The 23,419-nt window shown below is 40.6% G+C and overlaps 1 protein-coding gene across 1 annotated transcript in view; it reads right to left on the reverse strand.

Annotated features, from left to right (window-relative positions):
* Nucleotides 1–23,419, reverse strand: part of LOC135714290 (ionotropic receptor 25a-like) — a 57,791-nt gene that overhangs the window by 17,379 nt on the left and 16,993 nt on the right. Inside the window, exon 3 of the mRNA XM_065237625.1 lies at nt 13,121–13,450. Within this exon, the coding sequence (XP_065093697.1) occupies nt 13,121–13,450 (330 nt within the window). The remainder of the gene's footprint in view (nt 1–13,120; nt 13,451–23,419) is intronic.

Raw genomic sequence — 23,419 nt, forward strand, 5'->3', positions numbered from 1 at the left:
GGTGACGTGTAGGCGGAAAACCATGTCTGATGTCTTTCTGACATTCAAAATGGCGGCTTTCGGTTGGTGAACTATAAAACTTGGAAATTCTGTCAAATACCCCACTATATAGGTATTTTTGGAGTTGGGCAGACGTGTGAGAACTGGAAATCGATGTCTGAGTCCGTTTTGAAATTCAAGATGGAAGCTTCCGGTTGGAGAAAACCCTGAAAATTCTGTCAAATACTCTACAATATGGGTATTTTTGGAATCGGGGTGACGTGTAGAGTCCGTAAATCCATATCGGACGCCTTTTTGAAATCCAAATGGCATTTTCCAGGTAGAGGAAAATATGAAAATACTGTCAAATATCACTCATATGATTATTTTTGGAATCGTGTTGATGTGTAGAGACCGGAAATTCATGTCATGGCTATGTTGAAATCCATGATGGTGGGTTCCGGTAGAAGAAAAACTTGGAAACACTGTCAAATAAACCACAATATTAGTATTTTTGGAGTTGGGGTGACGTGTGGGGACCGAAAAACTATGTCTGACGTCTCTCTGAAATTCAATATGGCGGCTTCCGGTAAGAGAAAAACTAGGGTCCACAATATTGGTATTTTTGGAATTTTGGTGACGTGTTGTACCGGAAATAGATGTCTGACGCCTCTTTGAAATTCAAGATGGCGGCTTCCGGTTGGATAAAAACTTGTTAATTCTGTTAAATACCCCTCAATGTGGGTATTTTTGGAATCCAGGTGACGTGTAGGGACCGGAAAACCACAATATGGGTATTTTTGGAATCGAGATGACGTGTAGAGCCAAGAAATCAATGTCTAACGCCTTTTTGAAATCCAATTTGGTGGCTTCCGAATACAGAAAAATAGAAAAATACGGATGGATTTTCCGTCCTTACACGTCACTCCGATTCCAAAAATACCCATAATTACCCCTCAATTGGGCAGAATTCTCAAGTTTTTCTCGAACAGAAACAAAGCAAAAATACTCATATCGAGGGGTATTTGATAGTATTTTCCAATTTTTCTGTAACTGGAATTTCAAAAAGAGGCATGAGGCATCGATTTCCGGTCCCAACACGTCACCAAGATTCCTGAAATACTCATAAGGCGGTGTATTCGACAGAATATCCCAGTTTTTATTTAACCGGAAGCCGCCATCTTGGATATCAAAATGGCGCCGGGCTTGGATTTCCGGTCGATATACGGTACCCCGTTTAAAAAAAAATACCCATAGGGTATTTGACAGAATTTACAAGTTTTCTCCAACCGGAAGCTGCCATATTGAATTTCAAAACGGCCTCAGACATCGATGTCCGGTCCCTACACGTTACCAAGATTCCAAAAATACCCATATTGTGGCTAATTTGGCAGCATATCCCAGTTTTTCTCAAACCGGAAGTCACCATATTGAATTTAAAAATGGCGTCAGACAAGGTTTTTGGTCCCTGCACGTCACCACGATTCCAAAAATATCCATATTGAGGGGAATTTGGCAGAATTTCCCAGTTTTTCTCTAACCGCAAGCCGCCATATGTAATTAATATGGCGTCAGACATGGGTTTCCGGTCCCTACACGTCACCTTGATTCCAAAAATACCCATATTGTGGATAATTTTACAGTATTTCCCAGTTTTTCTCCAACTGGAAGCCGCCATATTGAATTCAAAATGGTGTCAGACACGGGTTTTAAGTCTCTACACGTTATCATGATTCCAAAAATACCCATATTGAGATGAATATGACAGAATTTCCTAGTTTTTCTCTAACGGGAAGATGCCATATTAAATTTTAAAATGGCCTCAGACATCCAGATATCGATGTCCGGTTCTTACACGTTACCCCGACTCTATACATACCAATATTGTGAGGTATTTGACAGAATTTCCAAGTTTTTCTCTAGCTGGAAGCGGCCATCTTGAATTTCAAAACGGCCTCATACATCTATTTCCGGTCCCTACACGTCATCAAGACTCCAAAAATACCCATTTTGTGGGTAATTTTGCAGTACTTCCCAGCTTTTATCTAACCGGAAGCTGGCATATTAAATTCAAAATGGTGTCAGACATGGGTTTCCAGTCCTTACACTTCACCAAGATTCCGAAAATACCCATATTGAGAGGTATTTGACTTAATTTTTTAGTTTTTCTCCAACCGGAAGCCACCATCTTGTATTTAAAAATGGCCGCAGACATCGATTTCCGGCCCTTACACGTCACCCCGACTCCAAAAGTACCAATATTGTGGGATATTTGACAAAATTTTCAAGCTTTTCTCCAACCGAAAGCCGCCATATTGAGTTTCAAAAAGACTTCAGACATCTATTTCCGGTCCCTACACGTCACCAAGATTCCAAAATACCCATATTGTGGGTAATTTGGCAGTTTTTCCCAGGTTTTCTCTAACCGGAAGTCGCCATATTGAATTTCAAAAAGGCCTCAGACATCGATGTCCGGTCCTTACACGTCACCCCGACTCTAAAAATACCAATATTGTGAGGTATTTGACAGAATTTTCAAGTTTTTCTCTAGCCGGAAGCCGCCATCTTGAATTTCAAAACGGCCGCGTATATCGATTTCCGGTTCCTACACGTCATCAAGACTCCAAAAATACCCAAATTATGGGTAATTTGGCAGTATTTCCCAGCTTTTATCCAACCGGAAGCTGGCATATTGAATTTAAAATGATGTCAGACATCTATTTCCGGTCCCTACACGTCACCAAGATTCCAAAAATACCCATATTGTGGGTAATTTGGCAGTTTTTCCCAGTTTTTCTCCAACCGGAAGCCATATAGAATTTGAAAAAGGCGTCAGACATAGGTTTCCGGTCCCTACACGTCATCAAGATTCCAAAAATACCCACATTGAGATGTTTTTCGCAGAATTCCTTCTCCCATTTCCATCCAAAAAATTGTAAATCTCCACTAACCTCGAGACAACTGCGAGTACTCGGTCCAGTTTCTTTAACTTTAAATATAAGACAGTAGTAATAATGCATAACGAAAATGATAACTCGGCTCTGTAAAGTTTATTCGATTGAGGCTGTACAAATAAAGTAATTATTAAATAAATCCAAATCTCAACGGCTTAGAGCAGGAGTTATTCAGGGTAGAATTCTTGGTCATATATTGTATAACATTTTCACTTCGGACCTCCCCGATTTGCCTCAGGCGTGCCACAAATCTTTGTTCACCAATGACACAGGCATTTACGCTAAAGGAAGAAGTCTTCGTGTTATTTGCAGAAGACTGTAGAAAAGTCTAGATATTTACTCTTCTTATTTACAAAAGTAGGAGATTTCTCCCAACGCTTCCAAAATTCAACTTATAATATTCCCACATAAAACTATAGGTTTATGTGGGAATATTATAAGTTGAATTTTGGAAGCGTTGGGAGCTTTCTTTTTGAACCCTAGTATAGGGTGTCATAGAATGTCTAAGCACGTTAAAAAAAAAACGATAGCGTAGCTCTATTTACAGAAAATTTGATTTTTATTTCATATTCATGTTCTCTATAGTTTTCTCTTACAGTTAAACGTAGAAAATTCGACATACGATCAATCGTAAGCCAAGGAGCGGATGTTTGATCTCACGCTACTCATTTGCTTCAGCACAGATGCCTTTCCAACAATTTTGGATACTTTTTCCCACACACTATTAAAAATTTAAAGTTCAGAAAATGTGTTACGAAAATTTACAGACCTACTTCTGTTAACCCCGTTTAATCAAGAAAAATAAAATTTGTTGAATTTATCGAATCTTTACGAATAACGGTCATTAATCAAATTTGAATTTTAACCGAGTTTTTCAAATTCAAAAACCCAGTAAAAAACTACTGACTCCTGTAAAAAAAATCTAAGTGTGCAGTCATTCGCAAACTTTGTAACGGAATTGTACAAGTTTCCGCAAATATGCTTTGGTCAGGACCCAAAAAGTTTCGATTGGCCTGGCCGGGGGACAGTTTGGCGGATTCAACTCCTTGGGTACGAATTGGACCTTGTTGGCTTTATACCAGACTATCGTGTCCCTGGAGTAATGAACCGACGCCAAATCCAGCCAAAACAGTACTGAGGCGACGTGTTTGTGGATCATGGGTAACAGACGCTTGTTTAAACACTAACGTACGTAATCATCGGTTGTCATTGTCACCGTTGTCACAAACGGTTTAGAAAGCATACCACACTCACAAAAGGTTTGCCAAACCATAGCCTTTTTTACCGAATTTTTCGGTAAAAATCGACTTATCCGCATCGTCAACACTTCGGCCATCACGAACGGTGTAGTATTGATCACCAGGAAGAGTTTTGTAATCAAATTTAACGTATGATTCGTCGTAACGTATATCGTCCATAATCACGCACACCGATTTTCCGCACAGCAATTGGTCGTATAACTTCCGAGCCCTCGGTTTGACAGATGCGGCTTGTTTTTCACTCCGATTTGGCTTCTTCTGCTTCTTATACGACTTTAGACCAATTCTTGCCTTGGTCCGCTGGACGCTACTCTTCGAGGATCCTACTTTTTTAGCCACGTCTCGAACCGAAGCACTTTTCTTGCGAGTGAAAGCTTGCACGATTTTCCGGTAGAAATTTCGGTCAACAGGGTTCGGTTTTACGTCCAGATTTGTGCTTGTCCTGGAAATTTGCTTGATTACCATACTTCCGAATCGCGTTACGAACGGCTCCGATGCTTACACCTTCCAATTTCTAAATTAGAAATCTATCAAGTGAAATATATATTAGATTAGTACTTGACCAAACATTAACTTTTAATTATCACATTATGGGCTTTCAAGCTAAATGTAACAAATATATAAAATGAGTGTATCCTCTTATAGACATAAAATCTAAACTTTGCCTCATATTTAAACAAGTTTTTAGACCGGCCTTGCTTTATGCTTTGCAAATTTGTCTAGTTGTTGCACTACCAGGAAAAATGCACTTCAAAGGATTCAGATCAAAGTGAAGACTTTCCACTGTCTGGTGTTGTTTATTTTTCGATTTTTATTTAGAATCGATAAAATATGTGTCAACACAAGATGTAAATTAATTGTGATTTTCATATAAACTTTAATTAGATTGATTTATGATTTGTATATGATATTGTAGTGAAAAGTAAAGCGTATGCTTATGGGGTTCAAATCCATTTCAATTGATTATTGTAATTTTTTTATAGCGCATATTTATCAGACGTTCACATAACGGGGATATGTCATTTTATTTCGGAGTTTTGTTTATTTTTTTAAACAATTTTTTGAGATATTTTGCTCAGAAATTCATTTAAAATTGCTTTATGTTCAAAAATTTACCAAAACATGTTAGAACAAAAAGTAAAAAAAAAACGATAAAAAGTTGTTCTATGATTTTTATTAAATTAAGGTGTTAGGCAGCTAGCATTTTTCATAAGCGTTTTAATGAAAACACTCAACAATATCGTAAAGGGTCTTTTTTTTATATTGCTTTTATTTTCCATGCTCATTTGCTGTAGCTTTGCGGAGCCAATATTTATTGATTAGATTACAAAATTACTTAAAACTAACGTTAGTTAAGCAGGGGCCGATTACTCGCGGCTATCTCGAGGTTAGGGGTAACAAATTGTAACACATGGATGGCAGGGTAGGGATTGTGAACACAAAGTTTGGAGAGCAATTAACGAGCAGTGATTGGACATAAGCCTTGATATAACGCGTATAAAGTCGCGGCTCATGTCCAACCCTTTGAACCATGGTTTGTTCGACACCTGTGGGAGAATAGAATGTAACCATCTTCCCAATTCACCATCATTCCATTTTTGTGGAGAAAAATTCGTTGAAGGCGATTTGTCGCTCAAAAATATCACCTTCCATAGCGCTCACCTTAGCCAACGAGTCCGCTTTCTCATTACCCGGAATTGAGCAATGAGATGGGACCCAAGCTAAAGTGATAGTATAGGAGCAGTTAGATAAAGCACTCAGTTTAGATCGTATTTCACCACCAAAAATTATTAATACACCAAATCCAGTAGAAGCATTTATGGTTGACCCATCTGTGAGCCCTTACTTACATGGTGGTACTTGATTGCAAAAATTGAGGGAACAACCATCGACCGATGGTGATCTGGTATTCCATGGATTTCTTGCATCATGGTCAGATCAAAATTTACAGAGGAACTATAGAAGGCTTGAAAGCAATCACGATTGGAGACTAATAAAGAAGGACCAACCTCCAGCGTCATGTACTCATAGTACAAACTCATGAATCTTGTTTGAGGATTTCGGTCGAGCAGCTTCTCAACGTGTTCTATTACCAAAGGATTCATTGCTTCACAACGGATGAGAAACCGGAAAGACAGCTCAGCGAAACGATCTGTCAGTAGGAGGACACCCGCGAGTAATCGTATGCGTCGAGTGCATACAGCCAAGTGCGATTCGGAGGCAACGGTATTGAACCCGTTGCAGCTTCAGGATGTGTTTTTTTGCCGCGGATTGAAAGCAGAAGCTACCGTACTCTAGAACCGAAAGGATGGTTGTTCGGTACAACCTGATCAGATCTTCCGGGTGGGCTAGAAAAAAACAACAAACTCAGTTTTCTCCGGAGAGAATTCGATACCCAGCTTCATAGCCCATGTAGACAAATTGTCTAAGGTATCTTGCAATGGTCCTTGCAGGTTCGGTGCACTTGGTCTTATAACGGACACACTGCAATCTGCATTAGCGAGCAATTTTCATCAAGACAACCATCAATGTATTTTACATAAAAATTATAAAGAAGGGAACTTAAACATGAGCCCTGGGGGAGACTCATGTAACGAATTCGTGAAGTTGTCGAGTTTCCATGAGAAAAGCTCATATATTTCTCAGACAACAAGTTGTTCATAATTGGTGAAAGCCCACTATCGTGGAGTTTATCCGAAAGGACATCGATACAAACAGAATCAAAAGTCCAAGAAAACTGAACCCATTTGCTGTTTTTGCGCATAGGCCAGTTGAATTTCAGTTGAAAGCAACGCAAGACAGTCGCTCGTTCCTTTGCCTCTGCGAGATCGAAATTTCGTATCAGAAAGTAAACCATTCGACTCGACCCATTTGTCTAGACGAAAAAGAATCATTTCTCCAACAATTTCCGTATACAGGACAGCATCGCGATGGGACGGTACGAGATATAATCTGACGCGGGTTTACCAGGTTTTCGAATGGCGATAACTCTTACTTGCCTCCAGTCATCCGGAACAATGTTGTGCTTCAGAAATTGATTAAATAAGTTCAACAAGCGTCTCTTCGGGACGTCTGGGAGATTTTTGAGCAAGTTAAATTTGGTTCTACGCATTCCTGGAGCTGAGTTGTTACATGAGAGGAGAGCAAGTGAGAATTCCACCATCAAAAACGGGGAATCTATTTCGTTACTACCCGACGGATGATCACGAAAGTTGGTTTGATCCGACACCGAATCCGGGCAAACTTTCCGCGCGAAGCTGAGTATACAGCTGTCTGAGTACTCCTTGTCTTCGTTGACCGGTGATGCCGCGAGTTAGCAACATCGTCACCCGACTTAGCAACATTGCCATCCGTCTGGCAGAACAACAAGTGCAGAGTCCTCACCAGGTGTCAACGAACGTCAGCAGAATTCGTGGGACTCGGCCGCTTGTTAATGAACGACATCGCACCGGCAGCATCGAGGCGCATCAGCAAAATTGACCAATGTGGACGACAGTGCATGGACTCTGCACCGATGGCATGAGGTGCTGAGTAGACATAAAGTTCACCTGTAGCATTAATCGATAGAAATAAAGTTAGTCTTAAGTGAGTGTTGAAGTGGGCTAGACGTTCAATCTTTTTTAAAAAGAAATCCGTTACCCAAAAAATTTAAGTCGCGTTTCGCATTCTCCTGCCGACATTGTAGAGTGTTCTCATGGAAGTCTCTCGTGACAAACTATCGATGAACCGACGCCAGTAACCGCGTTTTTTGGCTTAAAAAAATTTGGCTATAAATAGCCCTTAAAAGTTTTCTCGAGGTCGTGTTTGCGGAAGCGTTTAAACTCGGCGGACTTCTCGCTGTTCGCGTCGGTGCAATCCTTATCCCACCACGGAGTGAGAGGTCGTTTGCGAACGGAAACACCCGGAACGCGTTTCGTCTGTGCTTGAAGAGTGTCAACGATAAGTCGCGTTAAAAAGGAGTACTCATCCAGCGGAGGGAGTATCTCAACCGATTCAATACCACCGAGAAACGTGGCCGCAAATTTTTGCCAGTCGATGTTTTTCGTTAGGTCGTACGCGATGTCAACCGAGTGAGCGGAAGATGAACCATTGATAATAGAAATTTTGATTGGCAAGTGGTCACTACCGTAGGGATCTTGAATTACTTTCCACGAGCAATCCAACGATAGTGAACTCGAACTGAGGGAGAGGTCTAATCTGATTTCTCTTGCTGGAGGTTTGGCCACTCGTGTTTTTTTTTGTCACTCGTGTTACTTCCCTAGTGTTTAGAACTGTCATATTGAAGTTATCGCAAAGGTCGTTTGTGAGCGGTTGTCATCGTACAGTTCCCCCCAGCCTGTACCGTGGGAGTTAAAATCTCCTAAGATCAACCGAGGCTCAGATAAAGCTGAGCAGATATCAGAGAAACCTTGGCGAGAAATCGCAGTTCTTGGAGGAAGATATACTGAGGTTTTTACCTCGAATATTTACCTGACATGCGACAACTTCAATGCCTGTCACGGAAGGCAGATAGATTCTATGAAAGGAATGGAGCTTATTAATCCCGAGAAGCACCCCTCCATACGAATCTGCTCGATCAAGGCGAATAATGTTAAAATCGTGGAAAGGGAGATCGGTGTCTGAAGAAAGCCATGTTTCACAAAGAGCAAATGCATCACAAAGTGAGTTGTGAAGTAAAAATTTGAATGTGTCAAGTTTCAGTATAAGACTTCTACTGTTCCACTGAAGAACAGAGATCATATCCTCGACCTCATTCGAAAAATTATCCATCAAAGGATATGATCGACGCAAGGAAGGACCACCTTGAAGCTAGTTGCTTCAAAAGAGTTTTCACAAATGGAAGCACTAAATTAATAATGTTCCTATTTAGTTGAGTCAGAGACGTTGAATATATTGAAGATGCTCCCCACAATTCCAGAAAACGTGAACATGCCATCATGTTCTTGATGGTTATTCAACTGTTTTTCTGACTGAAAAACTGGAATATCTGGGCTTTTAATGATCCCAGAAGTGGCGGAAATTCTTTGTTAAAATTACAAACTTTAAACTTTTGCTACATTTCCGCTACCTCTTAAATTTGTCGAGGTAGGTTGAGAGTCCGTACGAGAGGCCTTACGAGGTTTTTGGGTGACGTTTGTTTTGGACCGCTTCCTCGTGTTGCCGTTAAAGACAAAAGGAATACTCTCACCAACCTCTGAGTCAGAGCCCTGATCATCATCTGGCAGGAGGTGGAATGTGTTGTTGCTTTTTGGGGTGCTTTGGGAAGACGAAGCGGTCGTTTTCAAAATTTCTGCTAACGAACGCTTAGAGCGAGCTTGCAAAGACCGCTTTAGTTTTTCTCCCTGCTGTTTGTACTTCGGGCAATCACTCAGAGCATGCGGAGCATCCTTACAATAAACGCATTTTGGGGTAGCATGACAAGGACCCTCCGTATGCTCCTCCCCACATTGATCGCACCGCGGTTTGTTGGAACAAAAGTCCGCGGTGTGACCTAGTTGTTTGCATTTCAAGCAATTCATTACCCTCGGTACAAACAAGCGTACAGGTAGTCGAACCTTCGCAATTGTGACGTAGTCAGGTAATGCCGATCCTGAAAAGGTCACACGAAACGAATCTGAGAGGGTATAATTTTTGTTTGTGCCTATGAGCGACACTGACTGCAGTTGAATGCAGTCCAGTATCTTGACTTTGGGGAGGGCACGGTTTTTGAAAATGCCGAAAGATTCGACTTGTAGGAAATCCTCACAAGTCAGACTCGATTCGGTGACCACTCCTTCAATTTCTACGTCACAACTGGGGGTGGTGGGGAAGGGGGGGGCAGGGGGTGAAGGAGGCTGTTGTTTAGACATCACCTTTGGGTAAGCTCCAATGTTCGTTTTGGGGTCAGAAGTAGAATCCCCTGAGGTATCCATTTTCTCTTCAGTGAGAAGCAGATTTTCGAATGATGGAGAGTTAACAGACCCATCATCAGAGATATCTGCTAACGAAATACCCCCCCAAATACATATTTTCAGGGTAGATAGGGCTCCTTAAGTTATGAAAAATCCCCATGAAACATAGTGTCGGAAATGACTGCTAAGTGAGTTATTCAACATTTTATGTTTTTTTTATTGCCAACTTTGGTTAGCTATATTTTTTTAATCTTAATGTGGACTTCTGATTTCAACATACCAAATGAAAGATTTAAGTCGTACCTATCAATGTTCTTATACTCGATTAAAGTTAATTATCATACATTAAAATTGAAAAGTATGTTGAAAGTACCAAAAAACTGGTGAAATTTCATACATTTTAGTGTTTTTAAGTTGAAAATTTTCATTACTGTTAATTTAGTTGTTCTACAAAACATTCTCCATGCAGTTCCCTACATTTGTGCCTTTGGTAGTAACCTTGTAGGCTTTATGGTTTCTTCGTAATTATAGATTTAAAACAGCCATAAAAACCCCAAGTAACAATTTCCAGTTGAAGATAACTACGATAACTTTTATAGCACCTTAGTTAAACTGATTGACAAGAGCTATATAGAACGTGAAATAAACGCATCAAAACAAACCATTGGGAGCTCTTATACAACACCTGAGTTGATCAAACGTTGAATAATAGCTTCCAGAGTTGTACAAGAATGTAGTTGTATTGCCTTTTTGGTTAAACGCTTCAAAAGCTGCTTGGAGCACTCTTAAATAATTGTTTACGTTCGGTTAAACTGTTTGACAGGAGCCATATAGGATGTGGAATAAACGCATCAAAACAAACCATTGGGAGCTCTTATAAAACACCTGAATAAGAGCACCAAATGGTTTATTTTGATGCGTTTATTCCTTAGCACCTTAGTTAAACTGATTGACAAGAGCTATATAGAACGTGAAATAAACGCATCAAAACAAACCATTGGAAGCTCTTATAAAACACCTGAGTTGATCAAACATTGAATAATAGCTTCCAGAGTTGTACAAGAATGTAGTTGTATTGCCATTTGGTTAAACGCTTCAAAAGCTGCTTGGAGCACTCTTAAATGATTGTTTACGTTCGGTTTACCTACATGCTTTATAAGACCTACGATAACTTTTATAGCACCTTAGTTAAACCGATTGACAAGAGCTATATAGAACGTGAAATAAACGCATCAAAACAAACCATTGGAAGCTCTTATAAAACACCTGAGTTGATCAAACATTGAATAATAGCTTCCAGAGTTGTACAAAAATGTAGTTGTATTGCCATTTGGTTAAAAGCTTCAAAAGCTGCTTGGAGCACTCTTAAATGATTGTTTACGTCGACCAACCACCAACCACAATTTTGTTGCTAAAAATAGCACAAGTGATAGGCACGTTTATATGACCATAAGGCAATGATTATTCGACTGCAAGAGAAGTCACTCAAGATGAGCTTCATATACTTCTCTCATATGATCAAAATATGTATTCAAGAATAGAGCAGATGGAAACAGAAGCGGCTGGCAATCCGGGATCATGAGTTCGAATCTTACTTCGAGAAACCCTCGGTGGAGTAGAGGTAAATTATATATAGGTGTTATTAATAAATGCAAACATTAATTTAAGACATATAACATATAATCAACGATAACATTTCTAGATAAATTCTCTCAATTAATGATTAGAGAGAATAATTGAAAGAATATCAATCAAAGATTAAACAGATGCTTGTTACTACTTCCTCCATGATCACAGAATGTGAATTATGGCATAATTACACATTTTTTCAATGTGCACAAATAAATTAAATTAATAAAAACTGTACAAGCAATTATTTTGGCGTACCACGACAATTGTTAAACTAATTTAAATCTGTGAATATTGTGCGTACTTACACAACGGTTATTAAGGAGTCATTAAAAAGTGCTATAAACGCTTTCCACCGCTTGCTGTATAGTGATTATTTAGGAGTCATAAAAGAGTGTAACAAACGCCTCTCAGGTTCAATCTCTAATACATTTCGAAACAACTGTTAGGAGGTGTCTACAAACGTTACGTTGTAGCTTTCACTAAAACAATAAAGCTTGAGTTTTAATATGTATCTATAAACGTTGCATAAAAGTTGCTTCTATCCGGGTATTAAGGAGTCATTGAAAAGTGTTATAAACGCTTTTCACCGCTTGCTGTTCAATTAATATTTAGGAGTCATAAAAGAGTGTAACAAACGCCTCTCAGGTTTCCTCTCTACTAAATTTCAAAGCAGCTGTCAGGAAGTGTCTACAAACGTTGTATAAGAGCTTTCACCAAAACAATAAAGCTTGACTTTAAATATGTATCTATAAACGTTGTATAAAAGTTGTTTCTATCCGGTTGTTTAGGAGTCATTGAAAAGTGCTATAAACGCTTTTCACCGCTTGCTGTACAATGATTATTTAGGAGTCATAAAAGAGTGCAACAAACGCCTCTCAGGTTTACTCTCTACTAAATTTCAAAGCAGCTGTCAAGAAGTGTCTACAAACGTTGTATAAGAGCTTTCACCAAAATAATAAAGCTTTAGTTTAAATATGTATCTATAAACGTTGTATAAAAGTTGCTTCTACTCCTATACTCGTATACATATAATGCTGTAGTTGAACAGGTTCTCCAAACCAGTGTAAACAAGAGTTTTACAGAAGTTGTAATAAACAAATTGTACAGTTATTATTCAGCATGCAGTTCACTGCGCAAAGTTGAGAATTTTAAGTGCTAACCCTAATAAAAATAATCATAAAAGAGAGCTTAACGACGTATTCGGGGTATCATCCAAACCATTTGTGGGATAGTTTACCCATCCGGGATGCAGTTCGTTTATGGTATTTGTTTATTAGGGAAGTACAAGCAAATTAAAAACATTGGAGACGTGTAATTGTTTTCTTTAAACTTGAATTCAAATATAACATCACACAAATGCATGGAATAAATCGCCGCAAAACTTCATACAAAAGCTGTAACTTACGCATTGTTGAATTGATCCTTCAACGGTGATCCTTGCTGAACAGCAATGGCATATGGTTTCCGTGAAAATTCTTCTCCAACCATTTGCAGGTCACAGTTAGTGAGTACTTTATACCTTATATCAGTAGCATCGCCGAGAAAAGCAAATCCTGATGCTGAAGTTGAGTTTCGTATACGTTCGACTGCTTCATCCAGAGTATTTGGTAGACCCGCCTCCTGCATTGCTTGCCACATTTTTGTGTATTTGTCGCTGACTGGATAATCCCAAACTGCCAATTTTGAGCGTTCAACAGGGGTCAACGAATCGTTAAGAGACATCTCTTTCCAAATTCTGTGAATAAAAATAAAAATTGAATTACACGGACAGAAAATTGTTTGCATTGAACCAATAAAAAAAATTTAATTGTATTTAAACAAACAATTCCGGTGGAAATTATATTGCATTTTGTTGTTTCAATAATATTTATTCATATAAATTCAAAATAGGTTTTTTTTTTGCTTAATAAGCCAATTTTCAACTGCAACTATTGTAAAATTAACAATATTCTATTATTAATCCAACAATAGTTAATTTTAATTTAGCATTTATATGCTGTGTCTATTCCCCGGGTCACAAATGCAAAAATAACTACCAACCATTCCCTCGTTTACACCCGGACAAAAATGTAAACAATAACAAAACTTTTCTCGTTTGATTCAGCTCTTTTCCGCGTTCCACGTAAGTATTGTTTTTAATTGTGAATTTCGGGAAATAAGTGCAAGATTTCCGAAAATCTTGAGACTTGAGGTAAGTAAATATGCTGCAATTCGAGCTGCAGTTGATAAATATAATCAATGTTTCTGTTTTTATTTCCTTGATTTTTTTCCGTCGATCATATTTTCCGTACTGACGAGTACCAATGCTCCCGACGCCAGGAAGGCAGCTCCCACACCTGGACCCTACATATCGACCCATCAACTCATGAACTGGGGACCAACGGCTTTACTTCCCTTCCCTTCAATTACAATTCTTTTTGTTGCAAAAAGAAAACAAAACAAAAAAAAATCGACATTATGCTTTAATCAATAAACATATTTTTATTTCTCCTACGTGAATTGTCAGACTTCATAAAATAAATTTGATTGAATTACCAAGAAATCTCTTTTAAAATTAAACATATTTTTGTTGTTGACCCAGCTGCCAAATTTGACAGCTTACGTCAAAACCATGACAGCTCTTGTAAATTCGAAAAGATTTTTTTTTGATTTAACAATCCATGCACACTTAATCCAACCGGTGAACACTCGTGTTTATTTCAGTTACCGTGTGGACGTAATTTGTGATGAGCCCCGGTCCCTTTCAAATTGTATCATTATTTATGTACGGTCCATATATTTGAAATGACGTTTCACATTCATCTAGTGATGGCCGATATTCATTCGAATTATCGATTAATCGATTAACGAACCGAAAAGTAAAATATTTGCAATCGGTTATATCATGCCGATATAAGCATTAACTTCTCCAGAGGATCATCACCGATCATTTCAAACATGTGCTGCACTCTCATTGGTGGAAAAATGGCAGCACAGCGAACAAAAAAAAATCGATTAGTTGTTAATCGAGTAATTAAAAAATGGGACACCTCTGATTTTGGTGTGTTTGTTTTGATAAAAATGAACGCAAAATTTCATCTCTACCGAGGGGGCAGCAAAACCACAAAATTACCTTGAATACGAGGGGTATTCAATGGATGAAAGGGACCGTGAAAGAGGACACTAAAATAGAACGTTTTTCCTCCGACAGTTTCATCTTAGTGTTCATCTTTGCTTAATCTAGCTCGGTAAAATCTCCAACAGCAGATTAACTCGGCATTTACTTTTGCTGATATCTCTGCAAAATACCTGTTTGCCAGCTGATATCTCAGCAAAATATTATTTGTTAGCTGAGTCTCGGCAATTGTTTTACTGAATCTCAGCAAAATAAATTGCAGAATTACTCGGCTGTTGAAATCTCGGCGAAAAATTTTAAGTGTGTGGGTTTTAAGGAACAACAATTGTTGAGGAATTTGGACGATAGGCCCTTTTGATCGCTTCAGCATCGACTCAGCTCGGACGAATGTCGACTCGCAACGTCGAATATTTTTCGATAGCGAACCGATGTAAACAGAATAACGCGTGCAATTACAGATAAAGTATTTCTATAGAAGCACCAATAGAATTAGTTTATACTTAGTGAATCGTACGCGAACGTGAGTACTTAACTTGAACTATTAAAATGCTTGATAAATAATTTGACCCATATCATCATTAGATAACCTAACCTCAAAACTAAATAATTGGCTTGGAATTCTCACGAACCGAATTGTTACTGTTAGAAAACTAATTTGTTAGTCTAATAATTGTTATGCCAGAATGTAAAACTAAAGCTAAATATAATTACAGTCGAGTTGCGGAAAACCGAACTACGGAAAAGTTTTGTAACAAGCTCGAAAATTACGATATTCGAAGAGGATTCCGAAAATGAGCAATACATCTTTCGATTTTCACTGCAAGGCTTGCAATCGGCAGGATGACGCAGACGATATGGTGGCATGCGACATATGCGGAACCTGGTTCCACTTTTCGTGTGTGGGAGTACAAGCCTTGTGGTTACTGCCTCAGCGATAGATCTAGTTTCCATGGTTCCGAGAGTTCTGTGCAAACCAGTAGCACTAATGTTCGCTTGCGCCTAAAGCATTTGGAGGAATCTAAAGCACTGGAAGATCGGCTCCAACTGCAGCAAACGGAACGGGAACGTGTGTATTTAGCACAAAAACATCAGCTGGAACTAGAATGCTCGTCGGGTGAAGGAAGCTACCAAAGCGTTCGCAGCCGACAAAGCTGCTCGAATAGTCGCAGTGAAGTTCAAACCTGGATAAATCAGACGAGAAACCAGACAACGGGTATCGTGCAGCAAAGCGATGGTCAACAACCTGGTGCTTCACCTTTAAATCAACAAATGGTAGTGCTGGAAAATGTCGTTCCATTTCCACTCGTACCACCAATCGCTACTCATGCACTGACAGTTCCATCCGCAAACATAAACATACAAAATATTGTACCGCCCGGCGTGTTGGTAAACAACAAAAACCAACTAGTTCAGAAGCAGTTCGGAAGAAATCCGCTTTCGCCGAATGCGAATCAGCAAATACCAGTTGCTGCTAGTCAGTTAGAGGAAACACCTCTACAGTCATCGCAACTGTTGGCTACCGTTATCCGAGATCAATGGGAACAACATCCACCGTTTCCGTACAAACAAACTCTCCCACGGACAAATTTACCAGGCCCGAAGGAGTTGTCATCGAACGTGCCAATTGTGGAAAGTTATGTTCCCATGCAACCAAGTAATGAAGGTCGAATTGAAATGGAAGCCATAGAGATTCAACGTACGTGGAGACGACCAAACCAGTCTCAGCAGCAGCAGAATACGTACGATCATCACACAGCCCAGCCGACAGCGGATTCCATTCAAAATATTCCGTCACAACCAAGATCACAGCCAATTCCACAAATGTTCCACACACAGTGGTCTCAGCAAGGTAAAGGAAGATTTGTCGGTGATCAGCAGCAGATGACAGCCGGGAATTATGTACCGATCTCTTCGACCATGAACGTTCCACCTCTCATGAGCTTTCCTCAGCCATTTCCTTACGCCGAGTGGCCTGCAAGTGGAAGCGCTGCTGTTCTGCAGGGTACAGTTAATCAGCAATCAAATACGTATCCATCGAGAGGATCAGCACCCGGGGGATTGCCATACGTGCATACACCGCCAGCATATATGGAATTTGGTTGGAACCCTCGACAAACAGTTCCGCTGGCAGCTTCTTATCAGCAGTGGCCCGTATCTAACACGGATGGCATAGTTTTAAGTGCACAGCAACTTGCAGCTCGACAAGTCGTGTCCCGTGAACTACCGAAATTCTCGGGTGATCCCCTTGAGTGGCCAATATTCATCAACGCATTCGACTCAACAACATCTATGTGCGGAATTCAACCGGATGAGAACTTGGCTAGGCTTCAAAGAAGTTTGATAGGAAGTGCCAGAGAGAAAGTGCAGAGCATTCTTACATTACCAGCAGCGATTCCCGAAATCATCGAGACCCTGAGAGACGAATGCGGACGGCCAGAACAGCTAGTTTATTGCTTGCTAAGTAAAATTCGAAACGCTGCTGCACCGAATGTCAACCAACTGCACACTCTGATAACATTTGGTCGGGAAGTCAGAAATCTGGTAACGTACATTGAAGGTGCACAGCTGCAGGATCATTTGTCTAATCCGATGATGTTATCGGAGTTGGTTGGAAAGCTACCACCAAATCTTCGATTGGATTGGGGTCTTCATACGCAGCGAATTCCACAAGTTTCGCTGAAAGCGTTCAGCGAGTACGTCTCCTACATAAAGACCGCTGCTTGTCATGTATCGTTGCCAGCAGAATGGAGTCGCTCGGACGACAGCTACCGCAAGGGTAAGAAGAAGGAATTTCTGAACGGCCATACCGTGGAAGAAGAGCAGCATCACGATACGGATGGGAAGACGGATTACAAGTCCAAACAGGAAACGAAAAGTGACCCCAAGCCATGTCACGCGTGCAGCAAGATTGACCACAGGCTTCGAAACTGTCATACGTTTACTGGTTTCAACGTGGATCAAAGGAAGCGTTTGGTAGAGCAGCTTAAGTTGTGTCAACGTTGCCTTGGAAGCCACGGAAAATGGCCGTGCAGGGTAAAACAATTCTGTGGAGTCGATGGATGTGAGGAGTCACACCACAGGCTGTTGCATTCCGTCAATCCTCAGACATCGAATGCCACTGAAGGTGTGAGCTCGTCAGGTTTGATTTCTGCCCACTGTAATCACCATGCCAGTACGTTATTCAAAGTAATTCCCATCGTCCTCTCCAACAATGGGAAAACCGTCACAACTTTTACTTTTCTGGATGATGGGTTTAGCCTCACGTTGCTGGAACAGGATATCGCAGACGAACTTGAATTGGCAGGAGAAGCAAGTTCGCTATGCTTACAGTGGACTGCAAGTGTAACAAGAAGGGAACCGGCATCGCAACGGGTGCGATTGAGCATCAGAAATGTGAACGGTGGCCCAAAGCACACAATCTCGGACATCCGAACAGTATCAAGTCTGGATTTACCACAGCAAACTCTTGATTACGATGAATTATCCGAACAGTACCCGCATTTGCAAGGAATTCCTGTGCAGAGTTTCACCGGTGCAGTGCCTCGTATATTAATTGGATTGGATAATGCCAAGCTGAACATGACGTTGGACAAACGGGAACGACGCAGTGGAGAACCAGTAGCGGCAAATACTCGACTCGGATGGACCATTTTCGGTGGAGGACAAAGGCGAACGCAAGAAACACAGCGGGTCATGGTTCATGCGTGTGACTGTTCTTTAGATGCGACGCTACATGATCTTGTCAAAGATTATTTTGCTGTTGAAAGCTTGGGTGTAAATCCTACTCTAACTCTGGAGTCATCAGAAGATCAACGTGCTAGGCTGATCCTGCAGCAAACCACCAAGCGTACTGAAACTGGTAGGTTCGAGTGCGGATTATTATGGAAGAGTGACAAATTTGAGTTTCCCAACAGCTACGCGATGGCTGAACGGCAATTGGATTGCTTGGAGAGAAAACTTAAAAAAGATACCGATTTAAATAGGAAAGTGGCGGAACAGATTGAAGAATATCTCGAGCGCGGTTAAGCTCACAAGATTACAAACGATGAACTGCGAAATTCGGATCCTCATCGTGTGTGGTATCTTCCATTAGGCGTAGTACAAAATCCACGTAAACCTGGCAAAGTCCGCATTGTCTGGAACGCTCAACTCCATGCTTCTAGCAGGACCGGATTTACTAACTCCACTGCTGAAAGTCATGTGTGGATTCCGTCAGCGGCAGTATGTATCAGTAGGCGATGTCCGTCAAATGTTCCACCAGATGCTTGTCAGGCTTTGCGTTTCCTATATCGACAAGACGCAGCTCAGAATCCAACTATCTATGTGATGGACGTCGTAATCTTTGGAGCTTCATGCTCCCCTTGCCTGGCACAGTACGTAAAAAACTTGAACGCTAGTGAATTTGAGCATCACTACCCAGAAGCGGCGGCAGCGATCATCAACAATACATATGTCGATGACTTCTTGGACAGCAGAGATACGATCGACGAGGCAGTCAAGATAGTTGAAGGGGTACGCATGATATACGGCAAGGCTGGATTTGAAATCCGGAATTGGCAATCTAACTCCGAAGAAATTCTGCGACGGGTCGGGGCAGACGCCAACGACGCAGCGAAACGTTTTTCTGTGGAAAAATTAACGATAGCGGAACGAGTTCTGGGAATGACGTGGAATCCTGTAGATGACATGTTTGTATCTACTGCACAGTTCCGTGACGACCTGCTTTCTCTACTATCGGGAGAAATTATGCCAACAAAAAGGCAAGTTCTCCGAGTGGTCATGAGCCACTTTGATCCGCTTGGTATAGTGGCAACCTACACAGTACATGGCAAAATTTTGATCCAGGACGTGTGGAGATCAGGTGTGAAATGGGACGACCCGATTACGGATGAGGATTTCGCAAACTGGAAGCGCTGGGTAAAGTTGGTGCCGAAACTATCGAAGGTTCAAGTACCGAGGTGCTACTTTCCAAACTATAGTGTGGAAAGTTACAAGTCCCTCGAAGTTCATATTTTCGTTGACGCGAGCTTGATGGCGTATTGTGCAGTAGCGTACTTTAGAATTGTCGACGGTAGGATGCCACGTTGTGCACTCGTGGCTGCAAAAACGAAAGTGACTCCGCTGAAACCTCAGTCGATTCCACGCAACGAACTGAATGCCGGGGTGAATAGAATTAGTTTAAACTTAGTGAATCGTACGCGAACGGGAGTACTTAACTTGAACTATTAAAATGCTTGATAAATAATTTGACCCATATCATCATTAGATAACCTAACCTCAAAACTAAATAATTGGCTTGGAATTCTCACGAACCGAATTGTTACTGTTAGAAAACTAATTTGTAAGTCTAATAATTGTTATGCCAGAATGTAAAACTAAAGCTAAATATAATTACAGTCGAGTTGCGGAAAACCGAACTAAGGAAAAGTTTTGTAACAACAATACTGGATTGTTGAAACAATAATGATTTCTATTTGCATCCAAAACAAAATGAAATTCTTATTGATTTTACGTCAAATATTATTACGTTTAAAATATTTTTTTTTTTGCGTGTAAGATATACAATCAGACAAAATTAAATCGCATACAATAATAAAAGTGTCCCGTTTTATCCATCTTACAAAGCATCGCTTGGAAAAACGACCTTCTATCCAAGGCTCGGAAGGCCGAGTTTCATACCATTCGACTCAGCTCGACCGGATCGGAAAATATCTGTATGTGACTGTTTGTGTGTTCTTTTTTATATAGTAAGGTTTAGGAAAGCTTATATAAGCCTGGTCCTGGAGTACTGTGGGCACAGTGTTGTATCTTTTTGTCACCTAGCGCTTCCTCACTATAACCCGTTCCCTAGGGGAGAGGGCTGTACTCGTGCACTTCTCATAATCTCAGTGCTAGCTGGCGCTGCTAGCTCGCTTATGATTTCTTCACTTACGTTGCAGCTCCGACAGTAGTTGAGTGACTGCCTTGCTGGTGGCATCCCGGGTGCCATCTCTCGACACATATCCTCGACGACGTTATCTGCGCTAAGGGCAGGCATCTCACTGACACTGCTGCATATCGAGGACAGTCGAAGACCATGTGCTCCGGCGTTTCGTCCACATTGCCACTGTTCAGAAAGGGTGATACTTCTGGAAGCAACCGTGGCCAGATAGGAACTTCTTCAAGTGGCAGTTTACCACAGTTCACCCAGGTCGAATGAATCAGTATTAACTTATGAGTTCATCTACCGTTATCCACCAAGCCCCATTCCTGTTGCCACTTGGCCATCGACTCCGCTCTCACACATTTTCGTACTCCTCTGGTTTCTCTCCGCTTATAACATCCACTGTTCTCGCCCAGGCTGATACTGATATGGATCATTCCGGCTATAACGCATACTGCCTCTGACGAGATGGTTCTGTACATACTCACGACTCGCATAGTCATGAGCCGGTACGTACTGTTGAGTTACCTTAGATTGGTTTTCAGCGCTGCACCCCAGGCTGGACCTCGATACCTCAGTATCGACGTAGATCAAGGGGTATTACCATAGAGGTAACTCTAAGACAAGTAGGTTCCGAAGAAACGATCTCAACTTTTTGGCTCACCTCTGGTACTATCTTCGGTCCCAAGCTTGTCGAATCACCCCTCGAAACATAGGAAAAACCAATAACCCCTCATTTTATCTGTCAAAATTTCATAGCGAATCAAAACAAACATTGCGTAGTACTAGAACTTCGACTAGAATAGGGTACGTTAATCGTTTGCTTGGGCCAATAGGCTACTAAAGTGGTGAGCCAATTTAAAATCGTTAGTTTCGTATTGATTGTTGGTATTACCAACCGGTGGAAACTAACGATTTAAAATTGGCTCACTACTTGACTAGCCTATTGGTCCCAAGCAAATCGATTAACGTAACCCATTCTAGTCGAAATTCTAGTACTACACTATGTTTGTTTTGATTCGGTATGAAAGTTTGACAGATAAAATGAGGGGTTCGTGGATTTTCCTATGTTTCGAGGGGTGCATCGATTAGCTTGGGACCGAAGAGAGTACCAGAGCTGAGCCAAAAAGTTGAGCACGTTTCTTCGGGACCTCCTGGTCTTAGAGCATCCTCTATGGTATGACTGTATTTTGATGATATTCTGTTTATGGTTTATCAACAACTGACTGTAAAACATATCTGGTACAACTTTATATGCAATCCCGACAATTGTTGGTAATTCTTTACGGCCATTTTTGAAGAATCCGCGATAGCAAGCGTGCACTCAAAAATATAACTAAAATAAGAAAGATTAAAATTTAATTATTTTATGCTTAACCAATGTTTATCCATTGATTTGGTTATTTTATTTTATCAAAATTACACTGAGTCCGACTACTGGCGAAGAATTCGCCAGTGTATATCAGCTGACAGCAAAGCTGTGCAAGAATTAAAAGTGCTGAAGGACGAAAACTGTTTTGGAAAGACTCCATTATCGTTCCAGCCCTCTCGTCGAGCTTCACACGCTGCAGGATATGTTGACAATCAAGAATAGGAATTCCTGTCCTCGTTTTTATCCATAGTTCACCAAGGAGTAAACAAAGCTTTAGTAAGTATTGAAAAATTGAACCAGTTAAGATTTGAGAAGAATATTTGAATATTAATTTTGTTTTTAGTTTCAAGCAACGTTGGCAAGCAAATGAGCCCAAGCACCACAATTTCCAAAATTCAATTGCACAATGTTTGCAAGCTTAGGACCTTCGTAGCACCGAATGAAGATGACCGATTTTGAAACGATGAAGAACTGCTGGTAAGGTGAATTTTAACAGTTTCGCTTGCCATGTGCCAACTCTAAACTAGATCCAAACATCCTCTCTTTCCAGGCCGGTTACAACGCCAAGAAATATGAACCTGAATCCGATCACTCGCTTGTGCCATTTGGTTTGCACCATCACGGTCAATTTCTTTCGCATGTTGGACCCTAGGAGGCTAACTATAAAGACACTCCGAACTTGAACGAAACTGGCGCGGATCGATATCAGTCGGCTGTCCTGTCAATATATATCTTATGGAAACGACCAACACGAGGAATCACCGGATAGCAGCTGATCCAAGTTGCCACATCTCTAACAATGCCCACGGACACCACAAAGATAACATTTTGTATACCCACTATTGCACTTATTTATCGGTTCGAATTTTCTGCATATCATTATTAATTAATCCAGTTTATGTTATATGATTTATAATGATAAATAATAATTGACAATAAATTTGCTCCTGTAACATTATTACTATGTTTAAAATTAATAACATTAGAAATATCACTGACCAGCACAAAAAAATACTATTCATGGAAATAATCCCCTTATGCATAATTTGAATTTCCGCACTTTATACATTTTTTTTTCCTTTGGTTTGTTTTTTCCGTCGATCTTGTTTTTCGTGCTGAGCACCAATGCTACCGACGTGCCAGGAAGGCAGCTCCCACACCTGGACCCTACCTATCGACCCATCAACTCATGAACCGGGGACCAACGGCTTTACTTCCCATCCGAAGGAAGGCGTGATCAGAGATGTTATGCCTCAGAACATCCCGGCGGCGCCGACTGGGATTGAACCCAGGC

The sequence above is a fragment of the Ochlerotatus camptorhynchus genome, unplaced genomic scaffold, assembly GCF_037179485.1.
Source record: "Ochlerotatus camptorhynchus isolate MF236.1 unplaced genomic scaffold, CSIRO-AGI_Acam_v1.1 ptg000637l, whole genome shotgun sequence".
NCBI lineage: Eukaryota > Metazoa > Arthropoda > Insecta > Diptera > Culicidae > Ochlerotatus > Ochlerotatus camptorhynchus.